The 21,581-nt window shown below is 37.0% G+C and overlaps 3 protein-coding genes and 1 non-coding gene across 9 annotated transcripts in view; 1 reads left to right on the top strand and 3 right to left on the bottom strand.

Moving 5' to 3' along the window:
• Positions 1 to 8: 8 nt before the first annotated feature.
• Positions 9 to 3,536, bottom strand: La (La autoantigen-like). Its single transcript, XM_076427642.1, has 7 exons — positions 2,702 to 3,536; positions 1,535 to 1,888; positions 1,298 to 1,440; positions 1,094 to 1,178; positions 768 to 1,016; positions 554 to 689; positions 9 to 164 (listed from the first exon to the last, which is right to left on the bottom strand). Exons 1-7 carry the CDS (start codon positions 3,200 to 3,202, stop codon positions 79 to 81), a joined length of 1,554 nt encoding a protein of 517 aa, XP_076283757.1. The 5' UTR covers positions 3,203 to 3,536; the 3' UTR covers positions 9 to 78.
• Positions 236 to 315, bottom strand: LOC143211064 (small nucleolar RNA U6-53/MBII-28). Its single transcript, XR_013009380.1, has one exon. It is a non-coding gene; the product is annotated as a small nucleolar RNA U6-53/MBII-28 (small nucleolar RNA).
• Positions 3,537 to 4,130: 594 nt separating the features above from the next.
• On the top strand, positions 4,131 to 6,715 carry Tctp (translationally controlled tumor protein). The gene is made up of 5 exons (XM_076427653.1): positions 4,131 to 4,288; positions 5,020 to 5,090; positions 5,171 to 5,358; positions 5,719 to 5,989; positions 6,238 to 6,715. The coding sequence occupies exons 1-4, from the start codon at positions 4,261 to 4,263 to the stop codon at positions 5,948 to 5,950; spliced, it is 519 nt and encodes a 172-aa protein (XP_076283768.1). The 5' UTR covers positions 4,131 to 4,260; the 3' UTR covers positions 5,951 to 5,989; positions 6,238 to 6,715.
• A 2,033-nt stretch (positions 6,716 to 8,748) lies between these two features.
• The window catches only part of Usp (retinoid X receptor ultraspiracle), an 83,000-nt gene continuing 70,167 nt past the window's right edge, over positions 8,749 to 21,581 (bottom strand). For 4 of the 6 annotated variants that reach the window (XM_076427649.1, XM_076427645.1, XM_076427644.1 and 1 more), the window contains 4 exons: positions 20,854 to 21,015; positions 15,669 to 15,975; positions 14,205 to 14,524; positions 8,749 to 13,528 (listed from right to left, as the gene is read on the bottom strand). In XM_076427649.1, the coding sequence (XP_076283764.1) occupies positions 13,261 to 13,528; positions 14,205 to 14,524; positions 15,669 to 15,975; positions 20,854 to 21,015 (1,057 nt within the window). In that variant the 3' untranslated portion in view covers positions 8,749 to 13,260. The remainder of the gene's footprint in view (positions 13,529 to 14,204; positions 14,525 to 15,668; positions 15,976 to 20,853; positions 21,016 to 21,581) is intronic. The other 2 variants (XM_076427648.1, XM_076427647.1) reach the window with 2 other exon arrangements.

The following is a 21,581-nucleotide window of genomic DNA, read 5'->3' as shown; positions in this document are numbered from 1 at the left end:
ATAATAAAAATAAGATTAATATACATAGCTGAGAAAGTGTGGAATTTGTTTGGCTTGTCATTAATTACATTCTTTACTTCATTCAAGTGCTTTCTTTTTAAATTGAAATCCGTCATTAGTGTCACTGTTACGCCTCTTCCTTTGTCCCCTTTGCGCGTTACGACCTGAGACATACCATTCATAAATTATACAATTTTGTATACTTTTACGATGAACAGATAACATTTAATCGTTAATTATTCAGTAAAAGTTGGAGTTCAACTCAGCGAGATCCAGATAATCCCTCAGTATTAGCATGGCAAAGCATCATTATATAATTAAATGTTATTTATTACTAGACAGCGGATTTTATGCATTTGTAAAAATTTGTAAAAACATTAGAAGAATTAAAAAATAGGATTATATTATTTTCAACGTATTTTAAACATATTAAAAGACAAAGTAAATTTATATTGTATTCCAGTTTGTTGCAATTCAGGTAGAAAATTTTTATTTTGCATAAAGATCCACTGATCATCTATTACTTTTATTACTGTATCTCGCAACAACTTACCCTTTCTGCCTGAACGTTTTAGTTTCTCAAACTTTTGCCTACTGTTTGTCATATCTACTTTCGCTTTTGCTAAGTAATTGTCTTCCTCCTCGCCTTCCAGAATCCGGCATACAACTTCTTTCTCGTGGATCAATACCTTTCGAAATAGATAAGTTAAATGAATATCGATGTACCACGAATGAATAGTTTAGAGAGACTGTTTCAGGTTGCTTACTTTACTGTCCTGCATTTTGTCAACTACAGTCTTCGCAGTATTCTCTCCTTGCAGGCGAACCCAACCTTCTTTGTCTCCGATCTTAAAATCAACAAATGCAATGTTGGCTTGAAGTTCTCCTAAACGTTCCTTGATATCTTCTCGTGAACAATCTTCAGGTACATTGGAAAAGTGGATTACACATCCCTTAGGTAAGCTTGATTCCTTCTTATTTTCCTCTCCACTTTCAACGTCGTCCTTTTCTTTCCCCTGAAAGAAACATCGTTTACATTGTAACTTAATTACTCGTTATTTGAAGTAAACGAAATTATTGCTTTCATACTAACAGTGTCATTTTTCTTTGCTTTCTGTTCAGATCTTTTCTGCTTCCTGTCTTCCTTTTCTTTTGCCTTGAATGCGCAATAATCAACTCTAAAAATTTTAAGTATGTTATTACATATTATATGCATATCTCCTATTATATGTAATTAATCGAGGTGTGCAAAAATGATATATAATCAAGAACTTAAAAGAAACCTCGTTACACTTACGACCACTTTTTGATTAATTCAGTATCTCCATATTTCATTGGTTCTCTAGCCATAAAAGCTTTAGCATCTTCCAGTGTCTTGAACTGAATAAAGATAGATCCTTTGAACCGTAACTTTTTGTCCGAATCGTTATATTTCCTCATCTATCAAATAAAAAAAACCATCTGAAAATCTAAACATTTGTTCACCAGTTTCCTCAATATATAAATGAGGAATATTTTAAGCGAGAATACTTACGATAATATTTTCAAACGGTTCATAAGCGTTAAAGAAGTTCTTGAGTTTCTCGATATTTGTGTCGTTCACTGGAAATCCTTTAACATAAACTGTTCGAGCTTCCTGTGCTTTTCTGTATTCTTCGTTATAAACAGGTAGAGGATGTTTTGTAGAACGACGAATTTTCTTTTTGTCCTCTGATACCTCGATGAGTTCGCTAGATTCTAAAGCTTTTAGAACCACGTTAGCATCCTTGCTCATAGATGCTAACATTTTGAAGTTAAACATAATGGTCATTGGCACCCATCCCTCGTCCAATTTTGTTTGTTCGATGAGGAACTTGTCCCTCTGCATGTTAACATCTCCGAAGTAGAACTGCATTAAAGAAATTATGTGTCGTGAAGTTATGCATTTACAGCAAAAATGAGTGAGTGTAATTTAAGACAGTGAAGATATTACATTACTTTCAACTTATGAAACATATTAAAAAAGAAAATAAATGTCTATTTCACTCTAGATTGTTGCAATTCAGATAGGAAATTTTTATTTTGTAACAATAACTAATTATAACAAATCGAAACGTTATAGATCTTGTCTCTAAACTTTCCTTATTTATTTATCCTACTTTAATACCATTACTCATTGTAACATTCATACATATAATATCATATGACATGCAAAATGCATATTTAATTTTAAAGGAAATATCTTATACAAAAGACTCTATTCGTTGAATTTGTTGAATTGACAAGAGAACTCAAAAATTAAACTTATCATTAATACTTCATCGTCTTCGATTTGCATTATTCATATTCTACATCAGGCATGGCTAGAACTAGCACACGAGGAGGCATTCTCAAGGTATACATGTGAAATTCGTTGCAAGTATCGCTGCATATTTAGCTTGAAAGGTCAATACATAACAATACTGGACACCTCGTAGATAGATCATAACTAAATAGACTGCGGATCTTTATGCATTCATTTAGAAATTGGCTAGGTGAAATGTAAAACAGTGAAAAGTATGTTGTTTTCAGATGTAAAGAACCATTAGGAGATGAAATGAAATTTTATTTAACTCTCGCTGCTGAATATTTTTATTTCGCATAAAGATCCGCAGTCCGATCATAACTAAATATGTATGAACCTCGAAATGATCCTTTATCGAAATGAATGATGAAATAATACCTCGACTTGATTCTTTATCTTGGTCAGAAGCTCGCTGGAAGGCTCTTCAACTTTTATGGATTTCTCTTCAACTTTTGTGGATTTCTCTTCAACTTTTGTGGATTTCTCTTCAACTTTTGAGGATTTCTCTTCAACTTTTGTGGATTTCTCTTCAACTTTTGTGGATTTCTCTTCAACTTTTGTGGATTTCTCTTCAACTTTTGTGGATTTCTCTTCAACTTTTGTGGATTTCTCTTCAACTTCTGCGGAGTTCTCTTCAACTTCCATGGATTTCTCTTCAGCATTAGAGACCGGCTTCTCACATGTAACCTCTTCTTTTACCTCATCTTTTGCGGAATTTTCTTCAGCATTAGAATCCGACTTCTTGCATTTAACCTCGTCGGTTTTGTCGACTTTCACAGAACACTCTTCAACATTCTTGACCGGCTTCTCGCACGCAACCTTGTCGGCTGTAGCATTTTCCGCAATATCGGTTTTAACTTCCACCTTTCCGTTTTCCATTTTCTCGTACTTTTACTAAACACGAGTTCGAAGTAATTCCACTACTTTTGTTCTTTGTAAAACGAAAGATTGATTAACTGTAACAATTAATCGCAAAACAGCATGACTCACACGTGCCCAACGTGCCCCTAAATATGTTCACTAAAACCGGAAATAGAGGTTACAAATGAATATCCTAACACTAACAGTATCGGTGCGCAGCACCAGAGAGCACTACGTCAAACATGAAAATATGTAATTAGAACGAACACTGTAAATATTACGTTGATTTTAACCTTTTATCTTTCCTGTAGTTGCGGTATTATACAATTCTGTTTAATTTTCATTTACTTTTATTTATTTCATCTGATTTCATCACAAGGAATAATTCAAATACTATGAACACAGCAGTTCGTAAGCTGCAACCGGAAATGAACGTATAACTGTTTTTGATTTTCAAAATTATACAGGTTTTCATTACTATTTGTACTATTTCTACAACATGTAAATATATATTCAGCAATGAAAGGTATTCTATTTATAATATATTACACTCTTGTGTGATCGTGAAGTATTTGTTGCGCAGTAAAATATAAAAACAATTGTAGCAAAATCAATCTACGTATTAAAATAAAACATGTAATGCGGAAGATCGCGGTCGCTCTCCTGGAATTTACTGATTATCCTAGCGGAAATTTATGCAATTAGAAATTATACTGATTAGACCGCGGATGTTTATGCAATTTTTAATTTTTGTAGAGAAATTTTAAGAAAGTGGAATCATGTAAAGTGTTATTTTCAGATCTGAAATAAATAAGAATCGTACTAAATTCTGTGGAATTTTGTTTTCTAACATTTATTGAAGTCATAAATGTACAAAGATCAGCAGTCTACTGATAAATGTAGAAAAATGAAAAATGTTTGTGAGTTTAGTATATTTTGAATCTTAGACATTGGTATGAGTGTGTAGTGAAGCTGGCTGCTTCTTCGAATAGCATCGCTCCCTTCCGGTTCGCTCTGTCGGGGTGACTGTATCTTATTTAGTTTAGCTGTAATTAAATCTTTCTCCATCTTCCACCATGAGGATCTACAAAGATATTTTCACCGGTAAGTTTCTTCAGAATATCCTCATCTAACACGTGTAATTAATATTTTTTTCATTAATTATTCTACCAAACTATAAATTAGTCGAGTTTCATTCAAGTGATACTCGTACTGACGTTTCTATTACGAACACCGATACTTTGACAATAACATTCTTAAAACATGTTCTCGCAAGTATATAATTATTTTAAATGTAATTTTATGTTATACCTGTGCAACACAATCAAAGATCTGTAATCTTAATATTTAAATATTCAACATTCTCATTTATAACCTCTCCATATGTCTGAACTAACTCCTTTCGATCGCAAGATTGTTGAGAACAATGACTCACAACAATGAACGAACTCGTAAGAATTTCAATTCGAATTCAAGGTTCCAATTTTATTAATTTATGAGTATATAATCACTAGATTCCGGAGTTTTTGCATTTATAACAAAAATGAGCAAGTGCAATTTAAAACAGTGAAAATATGAAATGACTTTAAGAGTATTAATATATTATTTTCACCACATTAAAATTATTCATGAAGGGTATAAAGTACTTAGCTCCTGCATCTTACAATTGATGCGCAAACTTTTCATTTTACATAAAGATCCATAGTCGGGTCCAATACACCTGGGAAAACATTCGAGTAATTCTCTATGACTTTGAAAAACGATTACTTCTCACGAAGTGTATTTCCATTGTGAAAGATTGTGAAGTCTAATAATCAAAAAATTTTGTATTGCAGGTGATGAGATGTTCTCAGACACCTATAAGATGAAACTGATCGACGATGTTATGTATGAAGTATATGGCAAGGTAAAACACTAAATATTTTATTGAGTTAAGCAATGAAATTAAATGATCGCCAACTAATAATTATTTTGAAATTAAACTAGACTGTGACCCGTAAAGCTGGAGAAATAGAAATCGCTGGATTCAATCCATCCGCGGAGGAAGCTGACGAAGGCACAGATGTAGCCGTAGAAAGCGGAGTTGATGTAGTTTTAAATCATCGACTCCAAGAAACTTACGCATTCAACGACAAGAAATCTTACACTCTTTATCTGAAGGATTACATGAAAAAGTAATTATCAATATTAATATAACTCTTGCTTTGTTCTTATGTAATATATCTAATCGAAATGCTTTATTTTTGGCCTTCTGGCCTTTGAGGGACTCTGTTTACACTTGTACACTTTGCTTTGAACTATCTTTTTCCTACCTTTCTCTATACTCTTTCCTTTTTCTCTCTAGCTTCCTCGGTCATTCTTCATATTTCCTCAATGCAAGATCTCCAAAGGTATCTCCGCACAACTCACATTTCCGATTTTCCTCTTTCTCACAATATCTATTCCAACTATGGGAGTCGTTGGCTCCCATTTTTCCCTTCTCTTCTGAGGTATTCTGGTAATGTAATACATATAATAAATATATGTTTCCTTAGATTAGTCGCAAAGTTGGAAGAGAAAGCACCCGATCAGGTGGACGTATTCAAAACGAACACCAATAAAGTGATGAAAGACGTTTTGAGTCGCTTCAAAGATCTGCAATTTTTCACCGGTGAATCTATGGACATCGACGGTCTGGTGGCGTTAATGGAATATCGCGACATCGATGGTGAATCCGTGCCTGTACTCATGTTCTTCAAACATGGTCTTGAAGAAGAGAAGTTCTAAACAATTTTAGATATGCAATAAATTATGGAAAAAGATATTGTAAGTTTCAAACTTATATTTTAACTATGAACTTATATATACACATGTTAATTCATGCTTTATATATGGATCAATTGTATTCGGCATTGCACAAACATGTGAGAGAAAATTGGTGGTCAGATTCTCGCTATGGTGAATCATTTAAACATAGCGTCTAATATCAGCCAGATATTTCTACACAATATTTAAATAATTTATATATAATAAACAGAAAGAGATATATACTAATCGTTCGTTTATATTTTCAGATAAACTTAAACCAAGACTGTACACATGCTGGAAAGCTGTGAAATTTAGTTAAAGAAAAAACACAATTTTTCTTCCAATCTCACGTTTTACAAAGCAGTTAACTTATTTTTTTGAGTATAAAAAAAGGACCTAACGAACAACAATATCAAAGAAAGTAATAATTGTATATACGGCGTGACTGAAAGGAAAAAATAATATAGGATGCCCTCTCTCAATGTAACTGTATTTGATTCAACTGTGGTGTTTGTAATATTATTTTCTATCTGCTCTTTCTTTTTTTATTCGATATTATTGGAGCTCTTTATTTACGAGACAAACAAACAAAAAATGGAAGATGGGGAAAGAACTTTGCAGCTGTGGAAATATCAAAGTATGTCTGTAATTACTGTTAACATCAAGAATTGTCAGTAAATAATAAATATGTGAGAAGCATATACTGTATCATGTCCATCACGAATAAAACACCGTTTTCGTAAACGCTGCTCATTAACCTGCACTTTATTGCAACAAACAAATCGACGTTGAATTATCTTGTTTCTGAAAAAGAAAAAGGGGTTTGAGGTGTCTATTGAGATTTTCCTAATTAAATACAGATATCTAGTAAACCATTGTAATAAATAAATACAGATATCGTAAGACATATTATACAGGAGGGGAGTAGAACTGAGAAGAACGTTTAATTCGCTTCATAAAAATATTATATTCAGATAAGTCAGAATAGACTATTTATCTCTTGGCGCAAAGACCATACATCATATTATTTGTTTTTAAATCAAAGATTGTTACTAACCATACTGTTTTACATGTACATTCATATGTAATGACTTATCGCACTTCCACTAACATCCATTCTTACTATCGCTCCTGCACTCTTTCATTTTTATGTTATATAATTTATATATTCCTCGTTACGCATCCTTTCGTGAATATATTACTCTTAATTCTTTATAAAACAGTTACCACCTCAATGCTGTAATCCTTGGTATTCCAATATTATTTTTCAGCGTACCGTTGCCTGAAACAGTATTGCGTTTACACATATATAAAAGCGCAGCTTAATCATTGTAGTAACAATTTATACGTAGCAAAAATGAACTGCTACAACAAACACGCGAGCTATATTCCCTCAACAAATCATGAACTGACAGTTGCAGCTTAAAAATGTAGTGATAGATGGACCGAAACATTGTCTACGTCCATGTATTTCGAAACTTGTACGTTCTATGTACAATGTACAGTTTCTTGTACATGTACACATATGTATACCCATTTCATTACCTGTTTAGCACAACCATACACAGTGTTATCGATAACTAAGGCAGTTTGAAATAATATCTACACGAATCATCAAATGAATGAACAATAATCATTTATATTGGGTTGAAAAGAAAGTAATTTCGGTATTTTAAGGTGAAATAAAACCGAATTTCTTTATTCAAGCGATGAACTTTCATCAATAAAATATTTTCTTATTCTTTTTGGCAAAAGATCATCGAACCAAAGGGAAAATATTTTATTCATTAAAGTTCATTGCTTGAATAAAAAAATTGAGCTCTCTGTTTCACCTTAAAATACTGAAATTACTTTCTTGCCCACCCAATAGAATGGAATATTTGTCTCCGAACAGCAATGTTTAATTTCTCTTTCCAACAATATTCTTATAAATCACAAGATACTTTGTCAATGTACATACGATAAAATGATAAAAATTTTATGGAATAAAATGTACACAGAATTCAGTTGTATCGATGCGAATGAAGAAAAATATTCGAACATAGGATATCGGGTGGTACCAATATCCAGAAAACAGTTACTCGTAACGGCAGTTATATGAGTCAATTTGACGTTAAATATAGCATTCATCGATATACATAAAGTTTATGACATTTATATAATATATATACATACACAGAAGGATTTAGTATTCCGGCTGGTAGCTTAATTCGTCGAAGGTACAATATTTTAGTAGGACACCAGCTACTGTTTAAGTGGGATGTACCTTACGTGTTTAGTAAGATCAAACAATTATTTCATTATTATTTCTATTAAACTTATTTGTACTGATCTATATGTAGAAGGGGTGCGTGAAACTTTTAGAGGTTCGATCGAGTGATTAACGATGATATTCTTTCTGAATCGTCGAAAGAATACGCAGACACGAAATACAGAAAGTATTAGTCGTATGTTACAAGCTGTGTTCGATAATTACAGACACGTTAAAGGGTAGAGGATCTTCTAAGTACCAAATAACAAATGCGATAAACATAAAGTAAACTATTGTTCCACGTTTACTTTACTACTGCGCCACTGTACAGAAAGTTTACAACGCACCACATTCTTCCGCTCTAGGACACTGTTACTAAGTAAAACATCACTACATACAATTTGAGCATCGTACCATCTCTATGATAGAGTTCAAAGAAGTATGGTAAAAGCATTGAGTTCTTTTTTTCTATCAATTACAATCATACACGGTTCATTGTACAATTCGCTTCGCAAACATAGAAGCATGCTGTTATTAAACAGATTTTTCGATACATTCCAGATTTCCATTCTCTTGAATCCTCTTACCTTAAGAAAAAATGATCTGATTGTAGGACACGTCTCAATATTTAATTATCTCTGCCGTTATCTTTGTTATTGTACTGACTACTACTGAGGTTTTTCATTATTGTGTTTGTGAAAGAGTTCCGTTTATATATATATATATATCCATATATATTATATGTATGTATAGATATCATCGTTTTAACATTTATATATTTTTATATGAAACTTCATTCACAGGTAGCAAGCATTCACGCCCTCCAATCCAAATGGTATTTTACATATTATTTTGTTTTCTTCTTTTATTAATTAATATCGAGAGGAATTAGATGAGGTGACTGCAATATGCGCTTCGTTCAGAGGTAATTTTGGTCAACATGTAATTTCGGACTGAGTAGAAAGAAAAGAGGAGATAAATTACAAAATTGTTGTACAGTATCCAGTTATACAGTTTCGTGTATCTGTATTAGTTCGCTAGAAACGATTTCAAAAACTGTAGAAATCAAGCAACTTCCAAGGTTTTCAATCTTGTAATTTAGCAGAGCACAGTAATAAATAGACAGCGGATCTTTATGCAAAATAAAAATTGTCTACCTGCATTGCAACAGACTGGAGAGTGAAATAGAAGTTTATTAGAAAATAATGTAACAGTATCTTTAAATTCTTCTAATGTTTTTACTGTTTTAAATTACACCCACTCGTTTTTTGTCATAAATGCATAAAATCCGCTGTCTAGTAATAAATAACACAACAAGCATCTAAAATGAACAGCACAACTTGTGGTAATGTTACAAAAAGGAAAGTCGGAAATTGAATATTGTGTTTCTTTCATGGTATGCATAACATTAAAAACTCTCATCAAATAGATAACAATAACCAACAACTAACAATCGTAAGCATTCACGCAAAAATAGAAATACGTTTAATATAATATTTAATATTATTATAATTTATATTATTCGAGTAAGTATGATGGTTTCCTTACATTCTCTAGGGTACTATATTAATTTACGTAGGCAATTCAAACTGAAGGACGCGAAGGAAAACTTTTTTCCGAAGTTTCTAGTCGAATTATAATAAAGCCAACTTCGTTAAAAATATTTTATAGAAGAATAGTGAACCAATCGGTCTCAATACAACAAGATTATAAAATATATATTCCACTAATTTAATTTCGCATCCTTAAACTAATCGATAAAGCACAAGGGTTAAAATATACAATTTCGAATTTATTGCCAATGTAAATGTAAATTTTCATTGCTTAAAAGCACCATGCGATAAAACGAACATACTTTAAATATAAAATGATCAATAGATTTTTACATCCTTCAGTTCGAATCGTGAAAGATTTCTGTAAATCGCTAACAACGACAAAGTAAGGTCATAGTTACGTCTTGATCGGTTCAATCCTACACATTTAGATTTCAGAGGATAACCATGTACATTTTGCAACTGTTTCTCGTCGAGGTTTCGAGAACGCTTATAGTTTATCAGAGGAAAGTGAAATCTTTTCACTGGACAGAAGACCATTGAGAAATAGAAATTGCTATTACATATAGCGGCGTGTAGAACAGAATCAATGGACACTATGATCGTTAAAACAAAGAATTTTAGTGCAATGCATCAAAAGTGAAAACTGTCACTCTTCAATATAAAAAGAAAAAAGAAGTAAATTAATTTTCAAAGATTCCCGATATCTTTAAGAACAAGATATCGTCTCTCTGCTCGTTAAGGATTCTCATACATTATTACAGACATAAGCTGTACGTAATATACATATATATATATATGTAAAAAAGAACTATTACAATACATTTAATTAATAATGAATTAGTAAGTTGTGATCTCTTTCTATATTCTAAAAATACAAAACAATAAATTATCCGTGGTGGTGCAGGTATCCGTTGCACACGTGTTCTCTCTCTCTCTCTCTCTCTCTTTCTTTTTCTCTCACACGCGCACTCTCTCTCTCCCTTTCTCTCTTATTTTATGCAAGTATGTATATCTATCTATATGCAAACGTATCTTTTTCGTGAGACGATTCGGATCGAGGCAGAGTTGGAATGTACAAATACCCGAGAACTTGTTCGCGTTGATTGCAGCCACGTTGGGAACCTCGCAGAGGATTCGACGAGTTTGTAAAACTATTTTGAAAGACTTGCGCAAGAAGAGAAAGAACAACTTACTGATCGGAGGAAGTGCGAAGCAGTGCAGTGCCTCTCAGTAAGTCGTACATTTACCAGACTTCTGGCGATCATGCGAAGTTTCATTTCTTGTAACGCGTTCAAGCAAGAACTCTTCGTTACAATCGTATCATTTATATATACTTGCATATTACAAGGGAATACTTACAAATTAATTTACACGCGACGAAACTAGCGCTACACGGTCTCAACATGATTAGGGTTCATGAACAACTCAAAATCGCCGAGAAGCATTGTACAGACAATCGAGAACGAAGCGAGTGTGTTAGGAACTTCCATGGTTGCAGAGGGTGCCAGAGGGTTCAACGTGAGCGCAACCGAGCCGGTGAATGAAGATAATCCAGTAACGAAGTCGCATAATCATATAGGGAATCTTGCTCAAACGATGGCGTCGACACGTTCACTGCCAGATAAATATGTATAAAAACTTTAAAGGTTTCTTCAAGAACCTGGGCGCCTTCGAGACACCGACAATTTTTCAAATATACAATTATAATCTCTAAAACGATTTTAAATAGAACCTAAAAACGTGTCTCCACGCATGAAACACGTGGCAGTCAACGTGTTGAACGGGGTAGTCTCTTTCGCGAGATTGTGAAAGTGCGGGATGCGTTTTTCAGCAGTCAAAAGCGTCAGAAGTCCTATTTTTACGTTTGCGAGGTGTAATTTGCATTATTGGAAGAACAAAGCTGCGACAGCTACTTTCCGTGCCTCGAGACGCAGCCAATGGTTAGGCCGTGCCATCACACACTTTAGCTAATAACTCGGCTAGAACCGAAAGTGCCAGTGGAATGACCCAATCGGATGGCTTGATACTGCATTGCTTTTGAATTCCTGCCAGGAGACTTCTTGTGAGGCACGGAGAGCTTTATGCTGCCGAATAATGCAAATTACGCCTTGTAAACGTGAAAATTTGAGGGCGATTGCGATCTTCTACCTTGCGCTTTTGACTATTGAGAAATCCTGGGAACGAGTCTACCCCTGGTAACCTTCTCTCTATGTATGCAAATGCACCCCAGGCTGACAAAACCGAAAGTAAAAAGTGGACGAATGGAAAGTTTCCAAAAATGTTCTAGAAATGCTATCTTCTGTGTTTAAAATGTTTTAAGTATTGTTTATACGTATCTTTTAAAAATTAATAAAATGTCGCAAATACTTGTGATTATTGCGTAATTTTAAAAAATCTATGGTTCATGGCTAAACACTTTTTGATGGAACCTTCAATAACAACAACAATTTTCATTGTGAGCTAACAAGTCACCCTCAATAACGTCATGTAACAGTTAGGGATTGCAATCCCGCGATGCGGGATCCCGCGTCATTAGTCCAGTCAACGAAAAATCGTAGAGGAAAATGGAAGGAACACAATTTTTAATTTTGGGACTTTGTTTGGACTAGTTAGGAGGTAAACATATTAGAAGTCCCCACTCCTAGGAGGTGAGCGGGGTGCAGGGGGCACATAGTTTCCGAAATATAAGCGGAAAACCGAAAAAGGGATCTTCTACGTGCCCCCTGCACCCGCTCATCTCCTAGGAGTGGGGACTTTTAGTATGTTTACCTCCTAACTAGTCCAAACAAAGTCCCAAAGTTGAAAATTGTGTTCCTTCCATTTTCCTCTACGATTTTTCGTTGACTGGACTAATGACGCGGGATTGCAATCCCTAGTAACAGTTTCATTTACTATTGTAATGTAACAGAAAATTTCTACGCTTTCTTTTGGTACAACACAATGATTGAAAATCCTATTAATAGGCTCTCGGTAGGTAAAGTGTTAACATTAGAATAGCAGTACACAGAGAGAAGGTTAGACAGACAGAGATCGTGTACGGTAACATCCACGGAACCAGCCGCTCCAACAGGAGGACTCGGAGCTATCGTTCACGAGATCCATGCGCATCGTTGCAACTTCCGTCGTGCTCTCGATACGAATCGACCGAAAGATTGGCCGTCGCGGGGTCGAGCACGATGCGTTAACAAAAATCATAAATAAAAGATGCGAGAAGGAAAAGTGTTGTAAGTAAATTCAGCTCGCTGCTCGACGCTCGTATCGTTACCTTACGCCTTACGCGGGAGGCGTACCATCGAGAATCGCTGACGCGATTTTATCTTGAATGCAGTTTTACGTATTTTTGTTTTTTACATTTTTCATTTTTTTTTCTTGCTTGTTAGGTAGGTCTGTATGTATATATATTTATATATTTATATTCATATTTATAGTTTCTTGTTCTCTTAAAGGTCGGTGTGCCCCAACACGCGGCACACCTTTTGCTCCTAAGGGTCTGACGGTGATTCCAACATTTCCACGAGGAACTCGTCGATCGGCACGTGAATCTTGAAGAAGAACAAGTGCTCCAGGCACTTCAAACCGATCGATCGGATCGCCGGCAAACGTAGCAATAATTTCGCAAATCGACCTGGATCTTCGGGCCAGGCCATACGACAATAACCCTCCAAGGTTGCGTAGATCTTCTCTCGGAGCTTCGTCACTTCTTGTATCGACTTTAGCCCTCGTACTTCCGGGTTGAAGAGTATGATAGCCCTGCGGACGAGCAATTTTTAATTTTCATTACCGCCTCTGATAGAAAAGCTTCAAGAACAGTGTATTTTCTATTTTCTCACGTAATCCCTAGCAATTACAATTTTTTCAAAATCTTTCTTGCGTGTCATTTGGTAAACCAATTCTTCTAATATTTCAGGAAGAAGTCAGGTCGTTTGGTCCGATTATAAAGATGTTTTAATGTGTGTTCAAATACACTTTATATCTGAGAAAAAATTATCCCCGCTAATTCGGGGTATACTAATGCAGTGGCGGGGATAAAATTTGGACAGTTATGGTAGAAATCGCTCCGACAATTACGGAGTGAATACTGTAGCTGTTTCTGCGGTTCCGCCTTGTACAGGGTGTAAAGAAATATTTGGCCGTGGCTGCCATAGGTGTATTCTACAGCTTCGGATCGATGAAGATCTGCAAGAAAAAGTTGCCGCGAATTCGTCCTTGACCTTGAATTTCTAGGTCCAATTTTTTGAACGTTGCATTGTATTCTACTCTGCTCTCCACGATACGTGGAACACAATGCATTATCAAGAAAATTGGATCTTGAAATTCAGGGTCAAGGTTTATGGTTTAAGGGTAAGGTTTAAGACAATTTTGCAATTTTTTCTTACAGAGATTTCTTTACACCTTGTACGTCTTTTTAGCAACGACGAGGACCAACCTGAGACAACCAAGCTCGGTCCTGTCCATCTTCATGTCGCGCATTTTGGACACAAGCTCGGAGAGGACTCGATCGAATATCGTGCCTACGCCAGCCTGGTGTGCCGAGTCCCGGTAGACGGTGATCCCTGTTGCCAACACGATACCGTCATCCTTCACCTCGATGGATCGGTGGGAGAAGGACGCGATCAACAGCTCGTTCCATCCGGCCCGCAACAGCAATACCTGATCCTCCAGTGGCAACGACGTAAAATTCGGGATGTGCTTCGCCCACGCTACCAGCTGGAACAGCTGATTGTCGCAGATGCGCGACACTGCATTCTGTGCATTACAAGAGATGCTGAATTAATTGAAGGGGCGTTTCGTAGAACAGCTATGCACACCATTCCACGAAAAAGAAAACAACCGGAACGACGCGCGACGCTCGCGGTCAGAACAAACAGGGAGGGAGAGACCAGAGCTTGAGCGAAATAGTACTTGGAGGAACAGTGTACGAATATATTCGGAGATTATTTAAGAGAATCCTCTTCGGACCGGCGACGTCCAATTATCGATCGGAACAATTCGTTGAAGATGTCATCGAGGACTAGAAAGAAAGGAAGAGAGTGAGTAGCAGAGTTCCGATCCATTAGGAACGGCACCAATCATGTATTATTGGTGCCTGTGTTCTGATGCTGTGCATTAGCACAGTAAAGTAATGTAAAAATATAAAATAAAAGATAACGAAAGCACACTTTTCAATTTTCAAATTTCCAACGTTCTTCTCAATCTTTTTTTCCGGAAACCCTTTGTTTTACGATGAAAAGTAACACGCCACAAAAGACGCAGCCTATCCAGATCTACAGGTTTCGTCGAACATATTTATTAGTCTAGTTATTGCTAGACTGCGGATCTTTATGCAAAATAAAAAATGTTCGCGTTGATTGCAGGACACAGGAGCCAAGTTAAAAATTGTATTCTTCTTTCAATTAAACGAATACATTAATGTCCTTAAATATTTTTAGCATGCCCACTGACAAACAAGTAATTTAGTGGACATATTTAAAAGATTTAACGCCATCAGTGTATTAGTTTCACCTGAATAAGATAATTAGAAGAAGAAAGAAATTTTTATTTGGCTCCCGTGTCTTGCAATCAATGCAAACATTTATCATTTTGCATAAAGATCCGCAGTCTAGAAATAACGTAAAATACCGTCGGCGAAATCGTCGATGCAATGATTGTTAGCGAGGTCAGGTTAACCCACACACCGTAGGAGGGTTGAAGAAAAGTAGCTCTCTAAAGAAGAAGGGTTGCGTCTACTCGAAAGAAAGAAGGGAGGACGACCGTATTCGTGTATTGTTGCCTGCAAGAGTAATTACTGAGAGTGGTCACGCGCCGTTGATGCTCGAGCTAGATCCATGGGGGGTGGAACCGATGAGGCGAATATTCTGGCACGCCCGCTTCATTTAACTGGAATATTTACCTCGTAATTTTCTTGCGATTCCATCTTGCATTCGACTCGTTTCTCAGCCTCCAGGATACGCTCGATAGGCATGTCGGATTGGGAGCTGCTCGTACTCTCTACCTCGCTCTGATCCCGTTCCTTGGTACGCTGACGTTCCTCTTGTACCGCTTCCCTCTTCATCCCCATCGTCAGGCATTTCTGGTATCTGCAATACTGACACCGATTCCGCTGCCTCTTGTCGATGATGCAGGATTTCTCTTCCCGGCACGCGTACGACAAGTCCTTGCGCACGGTCCTCTTGAAGAACCCTTTGCAACCCTCGCAGCTGCGCCAACGAGAACCACAGGAATTATTTATTAAGCTATTCCGGTTTACAGCTCTCGAGAAATCAAGTTTCATCGCATCTTCTTTGCATATCGCAACCCGGCAAGAACAATGACACAACTCAAACAATAAGGATTTTGTTCAGTTGGCCTCTAAGTGCTGGAAAAGCGTCATTTCTAACCCCTAATTGAACCGCTAGAGGGTAGTTACGTCAAGTTTTCTTTTTGAGCTAGTTCAAATCCGTAGTGGCAGGAGCAGTGTCACTTTAGAGTTGATGGAGGCATGCGTAATATCATTTTATAGAACCCAGTCGAATTTACTACGAAAAACATTTTTTGAAAGATTGAAGAAGTCTGTACTGTGTTGATAGAAATTTTATAACTTTCTTAAAATCGTTATTGCGAGAATACTGCATTTTTTAGTTACGTCACTATTCTTGCCAGGGTGCAATATGTACTCCTGTATCTTTTTACTGGTTTTACTTTATCTGGTGCAGGTTACTGCGTTTTTTTTAAAAGTACAAATAGAAAAAAAAGGATAGAGGAAAGAATCGTATGGCATACGTCCGAATTTCCTTTGACTTTATTCACACGATTTTTCAGATATTTCCGGTGGTGTGACAAAATAATGTTTCCCCACAAAAAGTAATCGGTACTCAATCATCTACAAATCTGAATATAAAAAATTGAGGTCACCTTTACCACTATATGTATATTTTTTATTCGTCGAGACGAATCCAACGACCTATTTAACGTTGTCTTTAAGTTCTGAAACAATGCCGAAGACTGTGTGCTGATTTGAAACGCAGTTTTCGTTAATTTTCTTGAAGATGAAAGATAAAAGGGGATACCGAAGCCCGGATATAGAGTTCCAGCGCGATAAGGACGAATACAGAGGTGAGATTCAGCGTTTCATCGCGGAAAGTGAATCATCCCGAACCCAGACGACGACTCGTGTTTCGTAAAACCGTCGAGACCGGCCATTCCCGTAGTTTTATTTCTCTCTCTCGTTGCTTCTGCTTGACTAATCCGATGGATTCGTCGAATAAAGTGACTCTGGTTTATGATTTCCACAATGGTAATCGAGAACGTTGTCGTCGAGACAATCGGAAGACGCGTTATAACTCCGTCCGGCGAGACTAATGGGCCAGTTGGAAACGATTCGGAGAGACAATTACGGTCCAATAATTTTGTCAATCAGGTACGGACGCCGAGTGTTGACTACATGATACGATGTTTCGGTAGAGCAGTGCCGTATATAAAATTGGAAAGGACAGTGCGCTATATCGAGGGATTATAATTTCTCTGTGTGGTAAACGAGCGTTTCCACTTTCGACGATCGTTAAGCCACCGATGGCCCGCGTTTTCAAAGCGGAACGCGGGCCAGGGCCTTCCTTTTTAAAATTGGAACCACTCCAGAAATCCCGCGACGACATTCCGCGAGGAATTTATTTTCGTTGCAGCGCCGGACTCCGTGTATTTTCGTGGCTGTACCGACGCGGCCCGACAATTTCATATATTCCTTTCTCCCTGTCTTCGCTCGCGTGACAACAACAACTACACGTGGGATCGTTTCCCTTGATCGTGTGTCACCTGGCCAAAAAAAGAGAACAACGACGCCTAGAGAACGCAAGAACCGAGGCAGAACTTCCGCAGGAAGTTGGAAGGGAACCAAATGCTATGATTAATAACTATGATGGAGGCTTTTTACTTTTGTCAAAATGTTTTGCATTTATTGTGGGAGGCAGGTATAACATAAAGATTGATTTCATCCCTTAACGACTTTGTTACACTGAAAGCAACGTCCCTCAATTTGCGTCTTTATCGAGATATGAGGATCACCTTCATTTTTTCAAATTCGGATGAATTATGAGATTCTGCGTGAAAAAGTGTTATACAAAGTGGGACTCGATAAAAAAGCAAAGTAACGAAGAACAGATTAGAGCACTGTCGCTCCAGAAAACCGTGCAACTTTTGTTCGAAACATTTTATTCGTACAACTAAATATATATATATATATATATAATTTGGGAGTTATTATTTGAAAGTCGTCATGTTACGAGACTCGCTCTGTATAAGCACGCGATCAGTGTCACACTGTTTGCCGGCCAGTTCAGGATAAATCAAAGTCTCTTGGTCCTGTGAATAGTTCCGCTTTGTTTTATCCGTAAATCCGCGTTGTATCCCGGCACAAAGAGAAACGATACGACGCGGTAATCCCATGGATTTTGTTTCGCATCAAAATATTCGTCCTTCACGGATCCTGGAACCCGTACGGAGTCGGAGTTATCGATGGCATCGCGCGCGCGGCAGATTTATGCCTGTTTTCAACAACGAAATCTCTTAGAGCGAGAATCACAATACGAGATACGACGAATGGACGCATAAGTCTTCGTTCCTACGGGACGACAAACAAATCCATTTGCCGAAGAAAAATCGATCTTCCGCGTGTTCGTTTTGATTCACCGGCAGGCATTAGGGGATGAACGATCATTTTCAACGATCAAATAAAGGATCTAGCAATGGCGAACTTGATAAACATTTGATAAGAATTCTGCTATCTGTGTTGTAGTTGTGAAAGGGGTTTCCGAAGATATCTTTTTCTGTTTCTCATTAATCAAATAAAGGGTCTAGCACACTGGCGAATTTTTTAGTTATACGAGGGAGTTTCATAGATATATTAATATTTGTTTCATCGATCAAATGAAGTATCTAGCCGGATTACGGTAGATGGAAGAAGTTAGATTGTGAAACTTGGTTATTGAAATTGCTTCAAATTCGTAAACACGTATATGCAGAACTTAATCCCATCCGTAACCATTATTTACTCTCTGTCTATAGAGTCTGCGTCCCACGTTAGCTAGTAGGACCGACAAAGTCTCGGTGCGTGTTGCATCAGAGCCCCGGCAACCTTGGACTTGCCGTGGCTCATGAGGTTAGGACGGCTAGCCAGCCGTAGTTCCTACTAGGAGAGAGAAGGAGAGGGAGAGAGTGATAGAGAGTGAGCGAGGAGAAGAGCAAGTCGAGCTCTCGAACGTCTTGGTCGTGCAGGCACTTTGCTCCAGTGGCAGCTAATTAAGCAATCACGGCCATTATCAAGGCCTGGGCTAGCACGCCGTGTCAGATGCATCGCCGAGACCGCAACAACCGTCAGTCCTCCTCGATCGTCACCGACGGAACCAATCGTATTTTGGTTTGCCACCGTGTACACGGCTAATTACCATCCTGGTGTATCGAGCTCGAGAATTTCACATACCAAATAGTTTACAAGTAATTTAACTGGCACAGTCAGCTGAAGGTTCCTCGTATTACGACAAAGATTAATTGAAAAATGATTAGACTGCGGATGTTTCAATTTTTCTAGACAAGTTTTAAGAAAGTGGTACCAAATAAAATTCTATTTTCATTGCTATTAGCATTCGTAGATCCATAATAAATAAAAATCGTACTAAATTCTGTTGAATTAAATACTCCAGTATTTTCTGAAAATTTCTGTAAGCCATAATTGTATCAAGATCCGCAGTCTACATACCATCGACGTGGCAGACAACGTGTTTTAATTTAACTGGAACAGTCAGCTGAATCTCCCTCGTATTACGACAAAGATTAATTTAAAAATGATTAGACTGCGGATGTTTCAATTTTTCTGGAAGAGTTTTAAGAGAGTGGTACCAAATAAAGTTCTATTTTCATTGGTATTAGCATTCGTAGATTCATAATAAATAATAATCGTACTAAATGTGTGATCGACGATCGATGTGGCAGACAACGTGTTTTAATTAGCGATGAGCGAATCGATTAATCATCCATAATTTTGTTTCTCAACTGAACTGTTTATAAATTAACTGTTTATAAACACAAATGAGAGCTGACAGAGCAGTCTGTCGATAATAAAACAGATGCCAAACCGAAGTATAGCGTCAGACTTGTGATTTTTGAACATGGAATAATGCTCGAAATAACAGGAAACACAAGTTAGGAACACGTGATTTCGGACGACTGGTCGTAACCATCGCGTACGATCGTTGCGTGTACGTAACAATCGGTGATCGATACACCATTTTCGAACGCTTCGATCAGATTTAATTGGCCACAGCTGCCCCGGTTCAATAACAAAGGGAAGATGGATTCTGTGGTTCGTGACGGAACGGCGAGCCGCAACCGAATTCGTGATCGAACAATACCATAGCGATAAAATACGATGCCGTAGCATCGAGTCACGCCGATATTCCTCAGCCTCGAGATCGTTGGTTCGTCGACATTTTTATTATCGCACACAAGTTCGTCGCTCGGCGATTATGCAAACGCAGCATCGTTGCATTTGTAGTGATACGATTATTAATAAACGGTCGTACTATAGCTGAGCCTCGAAAAACGATTCTTTCAGCATTTAATTACTTCTTTTAATATTTAAGAGCCTTGGGGCACTTTTTCCTTTTTCTTTATCAATTGGAACGATATTGGAGGGTGCCGTAAAAGAAATTTTAAGAATAAATAATAGTCACTCTAATTTTTACAATCTCAAAAATTGTAAATTAAAACACTAAACCTACCAATGTCGGTCAAATGACCGGTTTCATATTTTTAATTTCACAATTATTGAAACGATGAAGTTGGTTACATAAAAATTGATTCGATAAATTAATTTGTCCAAGCACATATAGTAATAAAAATTGCACAGAATCTAAATGAATAGAGCCGTGTCATTTTTGTAAAGCTAAGACATTTTAGTCGCTTTTAGTGCTCGGTAGGTTTAGTGTTAATAAATTTGAAATCCGTCATTTTCAGCTAGGTCTTCTAGCACATTTTGACCAGCTTATCCGGATAGCCTTTAAGTGTGCGTTACTGTGTCAGTGAGAAGATTTGATTCTTGGACTCACCTGTAGACGCCGTAGTGTTTTCCGCTGGCGCGATCACCGCAAATCGAGCACAGGTGCTTGCTGCCGGAGAGAGGGTGGTTCGGTGGATAGGGTGCGACTGCCTTGTTCTGACCACTCGGCGACGTGCTCAGGAGGTTGCTGTGACAACCAGCGTTGAAGGATCTTACATGTAAAGAAGAGAATAACAACAACTCGACCTACGACGCTACTTCCCCCCGGGTTCAGCAAAATACACTGGGCTGGATCTCGCGCGGTTCGCCAAAGCTATGATGAGCTCGTAACATCGCTTGTATCATAAACTGATACGTAATCATTCTACTGTTTTCTCCATTTTAATTCAGAGAATTCGAAAAGCATCGTGCAGTGTTATTTAACCCCTTGGCATACAGTGGATCCAAAAATATTAACCCTTTTCAGTTGGAGCTAATTGAACTCGAAAATTAAACATTTCTTCCTGGCTAGAATAGTTCGATTGTATAAGATCTTTTTTATATCCTTATATCGATCGTATTTATTGTTAATATTAAATTACTAACGCTTTCGGCGCAAAGAATCGATCATTTGTTACTAACCTTACTTACTTACCTCAGTGTCACGATAACCAGCATGTGTTCAACATGTATTACATTATCACATCGAATTTATTAATTTTCATCACAAAGCTAGTGAGTAATTTTCTTAACAACATAAATTACAACTAGTTTGGTGTTATGCATTCCTAAATTTCA

This window comes from Lasioglossum baleicum, chromosome 7 (genome assembly GCF_051020765.1).
Source record: "Lasioglossum baleicum chromosome 7, iyLasBale1, whole genome shotgun sequence".
Taxonomy (NCBI): domain Eukaryota; kingdom Metazoa; phylum Arthropoda; class Insecta; order Hymenoptera; family Halictidae; genus Lasioglossum; species Lasioglossum baleicum.
This window is presented reverse-complemented; position numbering and strand designations above follow the sequence as displayed.

Bases quoted from the DNA above. Each gene is read 5' to 3' on its own strand.
- La (XM_076427642.1), bottom strand. From the start codon at position 3,202: ATGGAAAACGGAAAGGTGGAAGTTAAAACCGATATTGCGGAAAATGCT. The intron at 690-767 runs GTAAGCAACCTG...CTATTTCGAAAG, and splicing joins ACAAAATGCAGGACAGTAAA to GTATTGATCCACGAGAAAGA. The intron at 165-553 runs GTAAGTTGTTGC...GGTATGTCTCAG, and splicing joins AAAACGTTCAGGCAGAAAGG to GTCGTAACGCGCAAAGGGGA.
- Tctp (XM_076427653.1), top strand. From the start codon at position 4,261: ATGAGGATCTACAAAGATATTTTCACCG. The intron at 4,289-5,019 runs GTAAGTTTCTTC...TTTGTATTGCAG, and splicing joins CTACAAAGATATTTTCACCG to GTGATGAGATGTTCTCAGAC. The intron at 5,091-5,170 runs GTAAAACACTAA...AAATTAAACTAG, and splicing joins TGTATGAAGTATATGGCAAG to ACTGTGACCCGTAAAGCTGG.